This window comes from Artemia sp. Qi Xiang Cuo, chromosome 13 (assembly GCF_049724085.1).
Source record: "Artemia sp. Qi Xiang Cuo chromosome 13, ASM4972408v1, whole genome shotgun sequence".
NCBI lineage: Eukaryota > Metazoa > Arthropoda > Branchiopoda > Anostraca > Artemiidae > Artemia > Artemia sp. Qi Xiang Cuo.
In genome coordinates this window covers 8,768,167-8,787,569 of record NC_142806.1, presented here as the reverse complement: position 1 = coordinate 8,787,569, position 19,403 = coordinate 8,768,167, and the positions used below count along the sequence as shown (strand labels likewise).

The following is a 19,403-nucleotide window of genomic DNA, read 5'->3' as shown; positions in this document are numbered from 1 at the left end:
TAAACAGAAATTTCAAAATATCGTATCCGATATCGATATTTACTTTAGATATTCAATATTGATTTTTGGTCCGTATATATTGGTATATATTGAATATTGATATATCTATTTTGGTATTTAATATTGTCCAACTTTAAAATTTTTAATTGAATTCTTAGAACAAGAAGCTGTTATCTAACCGTAATGTGGTTTGTGTCAAATCGGTTTTATGGTGTTATATATTTTACTGGAAATTAAGTTTCCAATTTCCAATTTATAGGATTTACCTGTTTTTCTTATTTATAAACGTTTCTGAAAATAAATTTCTGAAAAAAAAAGTTTTTTTTATATTTTAGTAGTGCCGGAAAATTGTAACATGGAAAATGCGAATGGCCGAGTTTTAGTAAAATATAGAATGACGAGTTTCTAAAAACTTATATTCAAAGGGACCTGGGGAAGCATGTATAATTCCCCCTCAATCAAAAAATTGGTCCCCCCCTAGATAAGATGCTGCCTACGTCCATGGGTACATTCCCTCCCTATCCAAAATCCTAAATATATAAGTTTTTTCTTTTCAAGTCTATTATAAAAAATAATTGTACTTCACCCCCTTGAAATGTTTTATTTGCTTAATATTTAAGTTCTATTTATATTTTCATCTTTATTTTTCAGTTAATGACGTCAAAACCACCTCCTCCAAAATCACCCGAGAGCCCTATAGCACCTATGCATGCTTTTTTTAACTCTTTTATTTACCTTAAATAAACTGTATCATTCTTCTCAACTCTGATTTTAAATAGCAATTACCCCCCCTCGAGGGCCTTTCTCATTTTATTACATTACTTTCATATGTCTTGAAAATCCAGATTTTAGCTGTTTCCAAACAAAGAAAAGAAATTTATTTTGAGAAACGTTTATAAATAAGAAAACAGGTAAATCCTATAAGCCTTTGGATCCTTCATAAAGTGTCTTAGTTATATGTAAACAGGCCAACAAAACTGATATATCCGTAGTATCCCTGTATGCACTCCGAGCAGGGACCTATCCCAACATTCTGAGCGGTGCCTTATCCCAACATTCCGAGCGGTGACCATCATTCCACGAGAGCCAGCAGGTGTTATAAGAGAAAGACCCTCCAAATTGTACGCAGTTTTTAGAGGGTCCACATGGCGTTATCTCAAATCCGGGATGATAAGGAACATTCTTGGAATTGTCTTTATTTTTCGGTGAAAAGAGTCTTTGGATACAACAAGAGTCACACACATCCAATCTTACCGTACTTCCGGTATGATAAGAAATTCATGGAATTGCATTCTCTCTGTAACATTGCCACGGTTACAAGCGTCCAGTAGTCCCATTATCACAGGCAAATACTCGGATATAAGAAAAAGACTGTCCAGGTTGTTTTCAGTAGATGAAAAATTCTTGTTTCATTTGCCATGTATTTCGTTCAATATTTGGAGTGAACTTGAAGTGATAAGGTATCTAATAAACATGATTTTGTTATGGATCCTAATATACAATTGGTAGAGATCTTTTTGTACTCTAATCGTATTGAGTCGATTATTTATTATTGATAACTGATTATGACTACAACCAGCCAGGTATCATTTTTGTAATGTAATGGTTCTGAGTACATCCTTAGTGGATTAAGATCAAGAAAAAGGTTTAACTAAGTTTCCTCCAATGCTAAAGACTACATAATAAAAGTCATAGATGTCATTATTGTTAACTATAGTTATAGATGGTGACATGTTTTCTTTTTCAACGGTGCATTTTTAGCTTCGAAGCAAATTTTTCCATTGATTTTATGGAATTTATATCAGTTGTAGGAATCGAATCTGAGACCCATGATCACATTATTAGAATGAGCCAGTAAGTCAATGATGAAATTAAGATTTTATAATTACATTCTAGACAATCAATTTATTGTTTCTCGGACGCTGGCAAACTAATGTTAAGCCGCACAATATCGTAATAAGTTATTTGCATAATTTGGATTTTTGGTATGTGTCATCAGTGATCTGTTTCCGGGCACCATTTTTGGTATCAATTCGAGAATATGTATACCACGGCAATTTGAGATGCATGCTGGAAAGACATATACTTTTGATAGTTAATGAAACTTGTTTCGATCTCCAAGTAAAACCGTCTATATGCTATCTAAGAAGCTTTTTGGCGCGCAAACAAACCCTTGCCCCTTCATAGAGAATAAAATTGGACAGCTGCTTACCATGCAGGTACTTGTCCAGAGCCGTTGGAGTGAATATTTCTCGGATGTTCTGAACCAGCCAGTAACTTATGAGCCACTGTTGGTCCCTGACTTGTCACTATTTAGCTTGGATATCAATTCGGGTTCCATCATCTTTCAGGAAGTTGTAATAGCCCTCAAGTCTCTAAAAAATGGGAAAGTAGTTGGATGTGACGGAGTCCCTCCGGAGCTGTTGAAATATGGCAAAAAGCTCTCACTGGTCCACTATTTAAGCTGCTTGGTAAGATGTGGGACGACAAGGCTGTCCCTGCTGACTGGAATAAATGCATTATCGTGAAACTCGTCAAGAAAGGTCGAAACACATCATTTGATCGCTGGAGATGCATCACACTCCAGACAGTCGGAAGTAAAGTTTTAAGTCAGATTATGCCTAGTAGAATTCAGACTCAAGTGGACTTAATTTTAAGGGATGAGCAGCAAGGTTTCCGCTCAAATCGTCCTTGCTGCGACCTGATATTTCGTCTACGTGTTCTACTGGAGGAATCAAACGAATGGCAAGTGCAGACTATTTTAGTGTTTATATACTTCTTGAAAGCATTTGACTCTGTGCACCGAGAGGCAATTTGTAAAATTCTCCTAGCGTATGGAATGCTGCTGAAAATTGTGAATATGATTAAAGCCCTGTATGCAGCACAGGTTTATGCAGTCCAGATGGAGAATGGGCTGTCAGAGTGGTTCCCTGTCGAGTCCGGTGTACGTCAAGGATGTTTACTATCCTCAATATTATTCAAAATACTAATAGATTTTGTGCTTCGAGCTTGCCACTTTAGAGAAGGCATACAGCTTGGCCCCGAGCGTCGAATACACAACTGTGATTTCGCTAACGATACCGTTCTCTTGGCTCACTGCCAAGAAAACATTCAAAATAATCTGGACGAAATAGCAGCAAAAGCTGCCCCTATGGGCATGAAGATTAATGTTGATAAAATGAAAAGTATGTTAAACGGAGTAGCGACAACCATTGCAGCTGGCATTTGATACGAAGGCACTGATATAGAAGAGGTTGGAAAATTTAAGTAGCTCGGTAGTACAATTACCCAGGATGAGAATTGTGGTAGAGAAGTCTTGCTACGCATAAGGTATGCAGGCGGGGCATTTTCTCAGCTGGAGAATATTTGGAGATGTAGAAACTACTCTCAGAAGTTAAAATTGTGATTGTTTAGCAGTAATAAATTCTCTGTACTTTTATATGGATGTGAGTCCTGGAGCCTATCAAAGAAGGCGGAGAAAAGACTAGTTGGCTTCGAGAATAATCGCCTGTGGAGAATTCTTGAGGTACATTTGACCGATAGAGTAAAAATTGCCAAGATAAGGGCTGATGCCGAGTAACCACTGGTGACCGACGAGATCAGAATGAGAAGATGGAAGTACTGGGGGCATATGACCTGCATGAGTGAAGGACGCCTCCCACATGATTTATGGGGCTGAACCCCACCCGGCATTCGAAGGAGTGAAAGACAACACAACACACTTGGTCGATCCCTGGAGAAAGAGGCGACGAGTCTCCGACTCACTCCGGATGAACTTTGGTCTTTGGCGCAAGATCAGTCAAGTTGGAGGTCAACCGTCGCTGCCCTATGTGCCCCCAGGCTTAGGAGGAACTAAGTCCAAGTAAGTAAGTTATACAGTTTTAGTTTATCAATAAACATTTACAATCCCCTCTAGTTACCGAATTGTATGTATATCATCTTTAGTTTTCAAAACGCCCCTCCCTACTAGCCATTCTTGAGCTATTGAATTCAATCCGTGGACCTTGACGTTCAGGAGACGGTAAAGAACAATATCAAAACTAAAAAAGGAGCATTAACAGAATTTTATGAGTTTGTATATCATATATGATCGTTAGTATTAAACAACACCCTTCCCTACTAGCCATTCTTGAACTATAGAATCCATTCCATGGAATAGTTTTTCATCTGGACCTTCAGGGGACAGTAAAGGGCGATATCAAAACTAAAATATGCTTAAACACTGCCATCGGATAGTTTACGTGCTTAGCACTTGAGCCAAATCTTATTTATTTTTTATTCTTAGCTTTTTTTTTCAGGGGATGGTAAATAGCGATACCAAAACTAAGATGTGCTTGAACACTGCAATCGGGTGAATTAGCTGCTTAGCCCGTGAGGTGAATCTTATTTATATTTTATTCTGACTTTTTTCACTTAGATTTTTTAACTGAAATTTTTTCAACTTTTTTCCTATGTCTTAAAATGACATTAAATATAATTATAACAAAAAAAATTACTCGTGATCTTTTAAAAATAGGAATTGACGATGATATAATTATGTCAGTCGTGTTTTTTTCTATTAGGAAAATAATGTTTATAGTGATATTCTATTACTTATTTTTTTTTTATTGGAGTTAAAGTGAAATTTTTCTCAGCTTTTGTTTCATGTTCTTGATACCAAAATTTCAAAATATAAAGAAAATTCTTAATTCGATCTAAGGTACATGGATCCAGGAGATGAAAAAACATTCTAATTTCATGTCTTTGGCATTAAAACGTCCAAATATAAAGAAACATCCTAATTGAACCTAAGGTACATAGATCCAAAAGACAAATTTTTTTTTAATTTCATGTCTTTGGTAGCAAAACTTCCAAATATAAAGAAGACTCAGATAAAACCACAGTTTAGAGGTACGATTGAACCTAAAACACATGGGTCCAACAGATGAAAAACTTTTTAATTTCATGTCCTTGATACCAGAGCTTCCTAATAAAAGGAAAAATATTAATTCGACCTAAGGCATATGGATCCAAGAGAGGAAAAAACATTTTAATATGATGTTCCTGGTAACAAAACTTCCAAATATTGAGAAAAATATTAGAAAGCTTAAGTTTTTGTGGTATGATAGGACCTAAGACACATGGGTCCAAGAACTGAAAAACTTTTTAATTCCATATCCTTGATACCAAAACTTCCAAATATAATGAGAAATCTGAATTGACCAAACGCACATGGATCTAAGAGATGAAAAAAGACTTTAATTTCATGTCCTTGGTAGCAAAACTTCCAAATATACAGAAAAATTTTAATTAGTCCTAAGGTACATGGATCCAAGAGATGAAAAAACATTTGAATTTCATTTCCTTGGTAGCAAAACTCCCAAATATAAAAAAAAAAATCTTAGAAAACCATAGTTTTTAGGCATGATTGGATCTAAGACTCATTGGTCCATGAGATGAAAAACTCTTTAATTTCATATTCTTCGTATTAAAACTTCCAAATATGAAGGAAAATCTTAATTGGACCTAGGGCATATGGATCCAAGAGACAAAAAAAATTCTAATTTCATGTCCTTAGCAGCAAAACTTCCAAATATAAAAATGAATCTTAGAAAACCACAGTTTTTATGTACGATCGGACCTAAGACACATGGGTTTAAGCAATGAAATTTTTTTTTTAATTTTATGTCCTTGCTACCAAAACTTCCAAATATAAAGAAAAATCTGAATTCGAACTAAGGCACATGGATCCAAGAAACACAAAGCCATTTTAATTTCACGTCCTTGGTACCAAAACTTCCAAATGTTGAGAAAAATATTATAAAACCATAGTTTCAAAGGTATAACAGACCTAAGACACATGGGTCCAAGAGATGAAATTCTTTTAATTCTATGTCCTAGATACCAAAACTTTCAAACATAAAGAAAAATCTTCCTTGAACCTAAGGCGCATGGATTCAAGAGACGAAAAACTTTTTCACTTATTATAAATTGTACCTAAACTTCCAAATATAAGGAAAGATTTTAGTTCCACCTAAGGTACATGGATCCAAAAGCCGAAAAAGGTTATAATTTCATGCCCTTGGTACCAAAACTTCCAAATATAAAGAAAAATCTTAGAAAACCACAGTTTTTAGGGAGGAATGGGCCTAAGACACATGGGGTTCAAGGGATGAAAAACTTTTTAATTTCCCTCCCACTCTACTTAATTTTCCAAATATAAAGAAAAATCTGAATTGACCCTAAGGCAGATGAATCCAAGAGAAGAAAAACTTCCTCTCCTTTAATTTCCTCTCCTTGGTACCAAAACTTCCAAATATAAATAAAATATAAATTAAACCTAAGGTACATGGATACAAGAGACGAAAATACATTTTAATTCCATGTCGTTGGTAGCAAAACTCCCAAAATATAAAGAAAAATCTTAATTTGACCTAAGGTACATGGATCCTAGAGACAAAATAAACATTTTAATTTCATGGCCTTGATACCAAAACTTCCAAATATAAGGAAACTCTTAATTGGACCTAAGGCGCATGAATCCGAGAGACGAAAAACTTTTTAATTTCATATCCTTGGTACAAAACTTCCAAATATAAAGAAAAAAATTAGAAAACCAAAGTTTTTAGGTAGGATTGAACCTAAAACTTTAAGCGTGCGGGCACGCTTACTGAGCCCAAACAAAAATAATTCAAAATAAGTTTACATAATGTAACCTAAGAGAAAAATCAGATGTGGAGCAATCAATAACTTTAGTGAAAAAAGCTGGTAGTACATGGGAAGTTTTGCTACCAATTACATGAAATTAAAATGTTTTTTCGTCTCTTGGATCCATATACCTTAGGTCAGATTAAGAATATTGTTTATATTTGGAAGTTTTGGTACAAAGGACATAAAATTAACATGCTTTTTTCGTCTCTTGGTTCCATTTTCCTTAGTTCGAATTAAAATTTTTCTGTATATTTGGAAGCTCTAGTATCAAGAAAATGAAATTAAAATTATTCATCTCTTGGACAATTGTGTCTTAAGTCCAATCATACTCAAACAGTGGTTTTCTGAGATTTGTCTTTATATTTGGTAGTTTTGCTACCAAGGGTATGAAACTAAAATGTTTTTCATCTTTTGGATCCAAGTAACTTGGGTCGAATTAAGATTTTTTCTTGTATTTGGAAGTTTTGCCACCGGGGAAATGAAATGAATTTTTTTTTGTTTCAGGGATCCATGTACCCTAGATCCAATTAAGATTTTATTTATATTTGGAAGTTTTGGTGCCAAGGACATGAAAAAATAAATTTCCATCTCTTCAACCCATGTGTCTTAGGTCCAATCATATGTAAAAACTATGGTTTTCTAAGATATTTCCCAATATTTGGAAGTTTTGCTACCAAGGACATGAAACTAAAATGTTTTTTCGTCATTTGGATCCATGTACTTTAGGTCTGATTAAGATTTTTCTTTGTATTTGGAAGTTTTGGTACCAAGGACATGGACATGAATGTTTTTTTAGTCTCTTGGTTCCATGTGCATAACAAAGAAATGAAATTGAAAAAAGTTTTTCGTCTCTTGGACCCAGGTGTCTTGGGTCCAAAATATTTTTTTGTCTCTTGGATCCATGTACCTTAGTTTTAATTAAGATTTTTCTTTATATTTGGAAGTTTTGGTATTAAGGACATGAAATTAAAAAAAAAACATCTCTTGGACCAATGTGTCTTAGGTTCAATCGTACGTAAAAACTGTGGTTTTCTTGATTCTTCTTGATATTTGCAAGTTTTGCAACCAGTGACATGAAATTAAAAAAAAATTGGCTCTCGGATCCATGTGCCCTAAGTCCAATTTAGATATTTTCTTTATATTTGGAAGTTTTCATATGAAGGACATGAAATTAAAATGTTTTTTCATCTCTTGGATCCATATACCTTAGTTCGAATTAAGATTTTTCTTTGTATTTGGAGTTTTGGTATCAAGGACATGAAATTAAAAAAAAATCATCTCTTGAACCCATGTGTCTTAGGTCCAATGGTACCTTAAAACTGTGGTTTTATTGATTCTTCTTTATATTTGGAAGTTTTGCTACCAATGAAATGAAACTAAAATGATTTTTTGTCTCTTGGATCTATGTACCTTAGGTCAAATTAAGACATTTCCTTATACTTGGAAGGTTTTGGTATCAAGGACAGGAAATTGAAAAAAAAATCATCTCTTGGACCCATGTGTCTTAGGTCCAATCTTACCTAAAAACTGTGGTTTTCTTTATTCTTCTTTATATTTTGGAAGTTTTGCTACCAATTACATGGAATTAAAAAGTTTTTTGGCTCTTGGATCCATGTGCCCTAGGTCAAATTAGATTTTTTTTCTATGTGAAAGTTTTGTTATCAAGGACATGAAATTAAAGAGCTTTTCATCTCATTGACCAATGAGTCTTAGATCTATGTACCTTAGGTCGAATTAAGATATTTCTTTATACTTAAAAGTTTTGGTATCAAGGAAAAGAAATTAAAAAAATTCATCTCTTGGAACCATGTGTCTTAGGTCCAATCGTACCTAAAAACTGTGGTTTTCTTGATTCTTCCTTATATTTGGAAGTTCAGCTACCAAGGACACGAAATTAAAATATTTTTCGTCTCTTGGATCCATGTTGTTTTGGCCCAATTAAGATTTTTTTTTATATTTGGATATATTTGGAGCTACCAAGGACATGAATTTAAAATGTTTTTTTTATCTCTAGGATCCATGTGCTTTTGGTTAAAGTAAGATTTTTCTTTATATTTGGAGGTTTTGGTAGCAAAGGACATGAAACTAACATGTTTTTTCGTCTCTTGGGTCCATGTGCCTTAGCTCAAATTAAGATTTTTCTTTATATTTGGAAGTTTTGGTATCAAGAACATAAAACTAAAAAAAGTTTTTTCATCTCTTGGACCCATATGTCTTTATATTTGGAAGGTTTGGTAACAAGGACATGAAATTAAAAATTTTTCGTCTCTTGGATCCATGTAATTTAGGCAATATTTACATTTGTCTTTATATTTGGAAGTTCTGATATCAAACACATGAAATTAAAGAGTTTTTCATCTCTTGGACCCAGAAGTCTTAGGTCCAATCATACCTAAGAACTATGATTTTCTAGGATTTTTTATACTTGGAAGTTTTGCTACAAAGGACATGAAATTAAAGTATTTTTTCGTCTCTCGAATCCATGTACCTTATGTCGAATTAAGATTTTTCTTTATATTTGAAGTTTTGGTATCAAGGACATGAAATTTAAAAAAAAATTCATCGCTTGGACTCATGTGTCTTAGGTCAAATCGTACGTAAAAACTGTGGTTTTCTGTATTCTTCCTTATATTTACAAGTTTCGCTCGCAATGACATGAAATTAAAAAACTTTTTGGCTCTTGGATCCATGTGCCCTAGGTCCGATTTAGATTTTTCTTTCTATTTGAAAGTTTTGTTATCAAGGACATGAAATTAAAGAGCTTTTCATCTCATTGACCCATCAGTTTTCGGTCCAATCACACCTATAAACTATGGTTTTCTAAGATTTTCCTTCATACTTCGAAATGTCGCAACCAAGACCGAGCAAGTAAAATGTTTTTTGTCTCTTTTATCCATGTACCTTAGGTCCGATTAATATTTTTCTTTTTATTTGGAAGTTTTGGTATCAAGGACATGAAATTAAAAAAAAAACATATCTTGGACCCAATTGTCTTGGGTCCAATTGTACCTAAAAATTGTGGTTTTCTTGATTCTTCTTTATATTTGGAAGTTTTGCTACCAAGGACATGAAATTGAAATGTTTTTTCATCTCTTGGATCCATGTGGTTTTGGTCCAATTAAGATTTTTTAATATTTGGAAGTTTTTCTTCCAAAGACATAAAATTAAAATGTTTTTTATCTCTTGAATCGATGTGCTTTTGGTAGAATTTAGAATTTTCTTTATATTTGGAAGTTTTGGTATCAAGGACATGAAATTAAAAAGTTTTCCATCTCTTGGGCGCAGGTGTCTTAGGTCTAATCGTGTCTTTAAAATTGTGGTATTCTAATATTTTTCTTTATATTTGGAAGTTTTGCTACGAAGGACATGAAATTAAAAAATTTTCGTCTCTTAGATCCATGTAACTTAGGTCAGATTGTCATCTGTCTTTATATTTGGAAGGTTAGATATCAAACATATGAAATTGGAGGGTTTTTCATCTCATGGATCCATAAGTCTTAGTTCCAATCATACCTAAGAACTATGGTTTTCTAATATTTTTCTTTATACTTGGAAGTTTTGCTACCGAGGACATGAAATTAAAAAGGTTTTTTCGTCCCTTGAATCCGTGTACCTTAGGTCGAATTAAGATTTTTCTTTATATATTGAAGTTTTGGTATTAAGGACATGAAACTGAAAATAAATCATCTCTTGGACCCCTGTGTCTTAGGTCCAATCATACCTAAAAACTATGGTTTTCTTATATTTTTCTCAGTATTTGGAAGTTTTGGTCTCTTGGATACATTTGCCTTAGTTCCAATTAAGATTTTTCTTTTATGTTTGGGAATTTTAGTATTAAGGACAAGAAATTAAAGTTTTTCATTTCCGGGACCCATGAGTCTTAGGTTCATGATACCAACAAAACTATGGTTTTCTAAGAGTTGTCTTTATATTTGGAAGTTTTGATAAAAGAGGGATGAAATTAACATGTTTTTCATCTTTTGGATCAATGTATCTTAGGTCGAATTAACATATGTCTGCATATTTTGAAATTTTGGTACCAAGGACATGAAAAAAGTTGAATTTTTTTTCCTTTCAACTTCAATAAAAAAAAATAAGTAAAAAAACGTCACTATTGAAATTGTTTTTCTTATAGAAAAAATTACGAGTGACATATTTGTATCATCCTCATTTTATATTTTTAAAATACCACAAGTGACTTTTTTGTTACAAGTATATTTAATATGATTTTAAGACATGGAAAAAAAGTTGAAAATTTTTTAGTTAAGCAAAAAAAACGTTCAGAATACAAAATAAATAAGATTCACCTCAAAGGCTAAGCACGTAAACCATCTGATTGCAGCGTTGAAGCACATTTTAGTTATGATATCGCTCTTTACCGCCCCCTGAAGGTCCAAATGAAGGAATATTCCATGGAATTAATTCCATAGTTCAAGAATGGCTAGCAGGGAGGGGTGTTATTTAATACTAATGATCATATATGATATTCAAACACATAAAATTCGGTAAATGCTCCTTTTTTAGTTTTGATATTAATCTTTACCGTCCCCTGAAGGTCCCGGGTAAAAATATTACACGGATTGAATTCAATTGATCAAGAATTGTTAGTAGGGAGGGGTGTTTTAAAACTAAAGATGATATACATACAATTCGGTAACTAAAGGGGATTGTAGATGTCTATTGATAAACCTGTATGAAAACAATTTTTGGAGATTGAAACAAATTTCATTAACCATCAAAAGAATATGTCTTTCCATTATGTATCTCAAATCGCCGCGGTATACATATTCTGAGAATGATGCAAAAAATGATGCCTGGAAACAGATCACTTATAACACATACCAAAAATCCAATTGAGAAATCGAATACGCAATTAAGCTGTTACGGTATTGTCACACTTAACATCAGTTGGCCAGCGTCCCAGAAACAATAAACTGATGGTTTAGAATGTATTTCTAAAATTATAATTTTATCATTGACTTGTTGGCTCAGTCGAAAAACGTGTGATTCTTTTATCATAGGAAATCATGGGTGTCACGCTCAATTCCTACAGCTAACATAAATTCCATAAAATCAATGAAAGAAGCAGCTAAGAAGCTCAGAATGTATTGTTGGAAAAGAAAACATGTCACCATCTATAACTATAGTTAACAATAACGCCATCTATGCCTTTGGTTATGTAGTCAGCCACATTGGAGGAATCACCGTTAAGCTCTCTTCTTGATCTCAATCCACTAAGGATGTGCTCAGGACGATTACATTACAAAAATGATACCTGCCCGGTTGCAGTCATAATCAATTATCAATAATCAATAATCGGCTCGATACCATTAGAGTACAGATATATCTTTACCAAATGTATATTAGAATCTATAACAAAACTACTTTTATTTTTTCACTTTAAATTTACCTAAAATATTGCACGAAATACTTGGCAAACTAAACAAGAATTTTTTATCTACTGAAAATAACCTGGACGGTATTTCTCTTATATCTGAATATTTGCCTGTAAAAATAGGACTACTGGGTGCTTGAAACCGTGGCAATGCTACAGAAAGAATGCAATTCCATGAATTTCTTATCATAGCGGAAGTACGATAAGACCAGATCTGTATGGCTCTTGTTGTATTCAAAGAATTTTTTTCACGGAAAAATAATAGCAATTTCAAGAATTTTTCTTATCGTCCCAGAAGTAGAGATAACGCCATATGGGCTCGCTTAAACTGCAACAATAATTTGGATGGTGTTTCTCTTATAACACCTGCTGGCTGTCGTTGATTGGTGGGAACCGCTCAGAATGTTGGGATAGGGCACCACTCCGAATGGTGGGATAGGGCCCTGCTCGGAGTGTATACAGGGATACTACTTATGTCAATCCACAACCCCTCTCCTTACTTTTTATTCACTTAATATAAAATTTATTTTCTTTTTGACTATTTTTTTAATTAATTACTGCTGCCCCCCCCCCCAAAAAAAAAGAGCCTGAGCAAAGTCTTCCATTTTGTGATTGTTTATCCTTATTTTCATGTCCACTTTTAAATGATAATTATTCCACATAACCCATACTCTTTAAGATAGTTATACGCTCGTCTTTTATTATTTAATCACATATGTATATTTATCTCTATTTTTGTGTTTATTTTTAAAATAATAATTGTACCCGACCCTAGTGTCAAGGCTAAACAATATTTATGCTTTATCTACCAAAAAATCTTATATAGCTAGCCACATCCACCTCTCCCCCCAAACCAAAAAAAAATCAAAAACTCCATTCTTTATAACCCTATACTATTCATCTTAGCGAGTGGAATTGTTATCCTAGTAGCAAGGATAACACAGCTACATATACTCGCCTGGCACCCTCTACATACCCCCACAGGTTTTTAACCTTTTCTTTTCAAATCCAAAGTTTAATTTACTAATAATACCGCATCTTCCCAAGAAACTTAACGTAAGAGTGCATGCTCTACCTCTACTGTAATCAGCTTAAATTTCATAAGAATCACGAAATGTTCAGATTTCTGTAGTACACTAACCTCTGCTGAAGATAACTTTTGACAAGACCAATGTAATTTTCAACCTAGTGACAAAACTACTACAGCTTTGCATACTTCCCCAACACCAACAAGGCCAAAACAGCAACATATACTCCAGATGAGCTGCCGGAAATCAGACCCACCGAAGAAATTCCGATCATTGGCTCATAAGAAATTTGCCACCATTCTTCACATTCACAACTACATTCACAAACACATTCACACTAGCAAGAGTAATAACCCCCTAGATATCCCTACCTAGTTGTGATGTGTAAAATTAAATTTTTTGAAAGTAATATGTAAAATTCTGCTAATTCATTGTTATTTTTATCCGTTCTATTGTGTGCAACATTTTCTTGCGGCGTGACGCTAGCTGTGCGCTACTATGGCGATCAAAGTATTTTATATATAGCATAATGGACGGTTTGAGGATACAAGGAAGGCTTAAACGTATCATCATAAGTGTCAGCAATCTAAAGAAGGCACACTACTAGCAATCTATATTTGGGTATAAAATTACGTGGTAAAACCTTCCACTTGCACAATCTTCTGTGGGTGCAATCTTCTTTAAAGATAACCGAGAGATCATTTCCTGAATAATCCTGATCAAATAGGTGTAACCATGACCTTATAAACAGGGTTGGGAGGATCTGGTCCAAGGTCCCACATGGGACACCGAAACTACAAAACCTGCAATCTCCATAACATTCTTTATCTGCAGCCCTGCCTGCCAAGCCTGTGTTTATCGTGAGTATGAGATTGAGTGCAGGTGGAGTGCAAGGGTAAAAAAGGAAGTAATATTCTGGGGGCAGTATCTCCGGGTGTGGAATAATGTCCTGTGGAAGTCACCTTTCTGGCTACAAGCCTGGGTTGGTGTTATCTTCCCACGAAAACTTGATGGGCACAACCCTAGGAAACAAATATTTGGATGCAGTATGGTGGTGGAATCTTTTTAGAATAATTTTTAGAACCTTTTTTAGAATAATCGATACCTGGTCCTAAGCTATTTCCAATCATATCCATCGTCTTAGTACGCTCTATTTTAGATTTTTTTTTTTAAAAAAACTTTCAAAAATTTTGACTTATCCTGTTTTATATTTCGGCAGCCTTTGTAGTTTTTGGAATAGTTAAATCGAAAGAAACTTACTGTGGAAGTTGAAAATAACTCCTTTTACGTAATTGGCCCATTTCGGTAATCCACGACAAATACTTCCCAGCTCAAATGTTATATCTTTTTGGTCGTCAATGGTTTCACATGTTGTAACTATGTGTGAAGCTTGGGTATTATTTCTTCTGCCAATGACAACGGTAACAAGAGGCAAAGCCTAAAACGATGAAGTAGATTTTCTTAAAATGCAGAAAGATGAAACAAAAGATATAAAAAACCCTAATTATATAATTCCTGATGCTGTTTACCCTCAACCAAGACACTAACCTCTTAGCTCTGGAAACAATAAAATAAACAAAAATACTTTTTTCCAGCTAAAAGTAAGGAACAACATTCAAAATTAAAACAAACAGAAAATTATTCCATGTATGAGGGGGGGGGGGCCTTCTTCATCCCTCAGTCTTTACGCTAAAATTTACGCTACTACTGTAAAAATTAAGTATTTTGCAGTAGGCATCAAGACATGGCTAATTGTAGAAAAGGCCAAGACAGATAGTCCGAGTGATTGAGAGGGAAATCTGGGATAAGCCCTTTCTAGGATTGTATAAAAACGATGTTATTTCATTTGTTGATTGATAAGTCTATCTATCATCCATACATATGTCATTCCTGGGGCAGAACTGAGGTAAGATAGTCAGAGAAATAAGGGATAAAAGCTTAGATTGATTTTGGGTCAACTACCAAGTGTGTCAGGCAGGTAAGTGACTTAATTTATACAACTCAGACATTTGCATAGAAAAAAACTTAATTTAATACTAGTTGGATCAACAAGTTGCCTGGAATTGCAAGGGAAATGAGCGTCCAAAATCTAAAGGGTCTTTCTGTCTAGAGTTCTTTATTCCGTTTTCTGTCTATGTGTATTTAAGAATGACTCCTGAAACACAACAGCCATTGAATTTGAATGAGAAGTATAATTAAAATTTTTTAAGACTTTACGTAAAGGGTTAACCCTTAGTAAGGCAAAAAACTGTTCTTTCTTTATTATTTTACTGTATATTGAACGGAAGGTCTGATAGTTGCTATCACTTTTTAGAATTGTTCACGATTCACAAGTTCACGATTTAGCGCCTCCTTGGTATCGATGTCGATGTTGATGTCCATTGAAGTATAAAAACAGCGAAGTCACCTCACCACTTCAAAACCAGTTCACCCCTTCAAAACTTCAAACCTACACACTCACACAAAACCCTCACACTTTCAAAACCCTACACGCTCACACAAAACCCTAACACTTTCAAAACCCCTAAAAGAATAATTCAAAGCTCTTTACATTGAAGCTTGTTAAATGATAGAACTTTGCATTACTAAGAGGCTCACATCAACTGGACTCACACAGGTCTTTGCAGTTGAACAGTTGAGTGCTTGCTTTTAGTAAAAAAATTTGATAAAATCAATTTAGCTTTTCAAAAAGGACCTAGACATTGAGAGACTGTGCTTACTCTTGAATATGTTAGCTGACATTACTAACAAGAAACAACCGGTTTTAAAATACGTGATGCAAGAAAACACATAACAGAAGAGCCTGCAGCGGGAGAACTGCAATGTGAAGTGCATTCTGAAGTCATAACTCCAATCAACAATGGGACAGTGGCGACTGAACATCCCGGCTGTTCTTCATGCCCACCGGCACCGAGATGTGTTAGATGAATTGGATATCCGACCAGTCATCAACCACTTCACTTCGCACTGAGAAGTCCAGTCAGACGGTCGAAATTTTCACCTCTCTAAATATACTCTAGCCCGAATAATGGTATTTGGAGCAATATTAAAAATCTTTACAAAATAGATAATTAAATACATACATCTGATCAAAATAATTATAATCTTCGCAATATGAAAAATTATGTTCAAATCCCATTTACTCCTTGTATAAGGTCAGATTTTCATCCTCTAATGGCGAGTCATATTGTTTGGAATAAGTTGCCATTGTCAGCTCAAGGCTGCCACTCATTCGGTTTGTTTAAAAAAAAATGTTTAAAATTCTTTGGTGTCTTAGAAGTTATTTTTATCTATTTATTTTTTTTGGAGTCTATTTAATCTACTTAATTAATTTAGTCTAGTTATTCTATTTACTTGTGTTTCCTATAGTTTTTATTTTATTTATATTTTCTTTTCTTCTCCTTTTTGCTCTTCTGTCTGTGAGTAAGTGATAGTTTTAATTTTCTTTTGTTTTTCTTCTCTGAATAAGTAACCCATTTGTTTTCTCCCTTCTTTACAGGGGAATGAGCCTTTGGGAGAATAGTAACATGTCATATTGTATGTGTATTTAACAAAGAGTAAATCTTATCTTAAACAGAATGGTAACTTTTCAGTTTAGAAATGTTAGTATAAGTTCAGTATTGCATTACTATATTAATACTTGTATAGTATATTATTTATTTTCAAAAACTTGAACATTTTTCAAACAGTTCGTGGTAACGAACTATAAATAAGGAGCGATGCTTCTCAATAGCAACCGAAACTCTAAGAAACAGAGTCTTGATAATAATAGATACATCAAAAGAATCGAATTTTGATGCTTATTCAAAATATGTAAAATTCCTCAAATTTAATGGTACCCATAAAAAAAATACGAGATTGAGAAAATTTCTCTATTTTTGAAAAAGGGGGGAAACACCCCCAAAACACAAAATGAACTTAATGAAAATTACTCCATCAGATTCAGCATACCCGAAAACCATACTGTAGAGGTTTCAAGCTCCTATGTACAAAAATGCGGAATTTTCCATTTTTTCCCAGAAGAAAGATCACGGAAGAGTGTTTATTTGTTTTTTTTTTCCCCTCAGGGGGTGATCATATCGAACCAGTAATAGTTAAAGATTGGGAGAGGGTTCATTTAATCGGAAATCAAAAGCTCCAGTGCCCTTTTTAAGTGACCAAAAATATGGGAAGGCAGCTAGCTCCCCTCCCACCCTCATTTTCCCCCAAAGTCACCCAATCAAAATTTTGAGATAGTCATTTTGTTCATCAGTCGAAAAATATAATAACTATTTCTTTGAGGCTGACTTCACCCCTCACGGTCCCCGGGGGAAGGGCTGCAAGTTATGAACTTTGCCCATTGTGTACAAATAGTATTGGTTATTGGGAAATATATATACGTTTTCAGGGGGATTTTTCTGACGGGAGGGGGGCTGAGGGAGAGGGTAGCGTGGGAGGAGCTTTTCATGGAGGTATTTTTCATGTGGACAGGAAATTTCCCATGGAGGGGAGCCATATTTCCTAGCATTATTTAAAAAACGATCAGAAATTAAATATAAAAAAACAAGTTTATTTAACTGAAAGTAAGGAGCGACATTAAAACTTAAAACGAAGAGAAATTATTACGTATATGAGAGGGGTCTCCCTCTCATCAATACCTCAATCTTTACTCTGAAGTTTTTTAGTACTTTTAAAAAAGTTATTTATTCTAATTAAACGGCCTTTGTGATTCAGGAGTTGATGTTTTGTTTCATTTTTCAAAGCTAAAAAATATATCAGGCTTGTCGAGTTTCCCGGAGTTTAGAGCTATCGAAAGACAAGTTTTTGGGGATCTTATGTTAATCTCTCTAAAGCACTTAAAAATACTTTTAAACTCATTATTTTTCGTCTAAAATTCTGACGATTTACTTGGGTATGACCAGTTGTATCGGCTCCCTAATATTTTTGTAAGTCTTTTTGCATTAATAACATAGATTATATATAATAAAAGAAAAGAGACAAGGTGATGGTCGTATCATAGGCAGCGCAATTGCGCTGCCTAAGTAAAGAACGATGTGGGCACAATGTATTAATTGTTGTTTTTTGTCTTTGTGGTCTTAGACCAGGGCACTTCGTATCAAAGGAGTTGTCGTAGAAACTTCAAAATGGGCCCATTCATTTGGAAATTGAGAGGGCTAGTGCCCTTTTTAATAGTCAAAGGTGATTGGAGGGCAACTAACCCCCCCCCCCCCACGTCCTTCATTCCCCCAAACAAATCCAATCAAAATTTTGAGATAGCCATTTTGTTTAGTGTAGTAGATTTCCAGATAAAAAATATGTTTTTAGGAGGAAACTCTCCCACAACCCTCCGGGCAAGGGTTTTAAGTTATGCCCTGGGGGCATATAAGAACGATGTTGGCACAATGTATTATTTTTTTTCCTTTAGAGCAGGGCACTTCGTATCCAAGAAGTAGTGGTAGAAACTTCGAGAAGGGCTCATTCAATTGGAAATTGGAGTGGCTTGTGCCCTTTTTAAGAGCCGAAAATGATTGGAAGGCGACTAGCACCCTTTCCACGCCCACCATTTCCCGAAACACATCCAATCAAGTTTTGAGATAGCCATTTTGTTCAGTTAAGTTGATCTCCAGTTAGAAATTATGTTTTTGAGGAAGACACTCCCTCACAGCCCTCAGGGCAAGGGTTGTAAGTTATGCCTTGGGGGCATATACAGTTTTTATAGAAGGCGTTGTCGTAGAAACTTCAAAAAAGGCTCATTCTATTGGAAATTCAAAGGGCTAGTGCCCTTTTTAATAGTCAAAAGTAATTGGAGGGCTACTAACTCCCCTCCCACGCCTATAATTTCCCCACACACATCCAATCAGAATTTTGAGATAGCCATTTTGTTCAACGTAGTTTAAGTTATAGAAATTAGGTCTTTGAGGACGACAACCCCCCCCCCTCCCACAGCCCTTAGGGCAAGGGTTTTAAGTTATGCCCTGGGGGCATATAAGGTTTTTATAGAACGCGTTGTCGAAGAAGCTTCACAAATGGCTCATTCAATTGGACATTGAAATGGCTAGTGCCCTTTTTCATAGTCGAAAGTGATTGGAAGGCAACTAACACCCCTTCAAGCCCACCATTTCCCCAAACACAACCAATCAAACTTTGAGATAGCGATTTTGTTCAGTGTAGTTGGTCTCCAGATAGAAATCATGTTTTTGAGGGAGACACTCCCCCACAGCCCTCAGGGCAAGGGTTGTAAGTTATGCCTTGGGGTCATATACAGTTTTTATAGAACGCGTTGTCGTAGAAACTTCAAAAAAGGCTCATTC

General features: G+C 34.7%; 1 protein-coding gene across 2 annotated transcripts in view; it reads right to left on the bottom strand.

The window, feature by feature from the left end:
* LOC148944911 (galactokinase-like) overlaps positions 1-19,403 on the bottom strand; it is a 106,060-nt gene that overhangs the window by 61,188 nt on the left and 25,469 nt on the right. For both annotated transcript variants that reach the window (XM_089099532.1, XM_089099531.1), the window contains exon 3: positions 14,374-14,551. In XM_089099532.1, the coding sequence (XP_088955658.1) occupies positions 14,374-14,551 (178 nt within the window). The remainder of the gene's footprint in view (positions 1-14,373; positions 14,552-19,403) is intronic.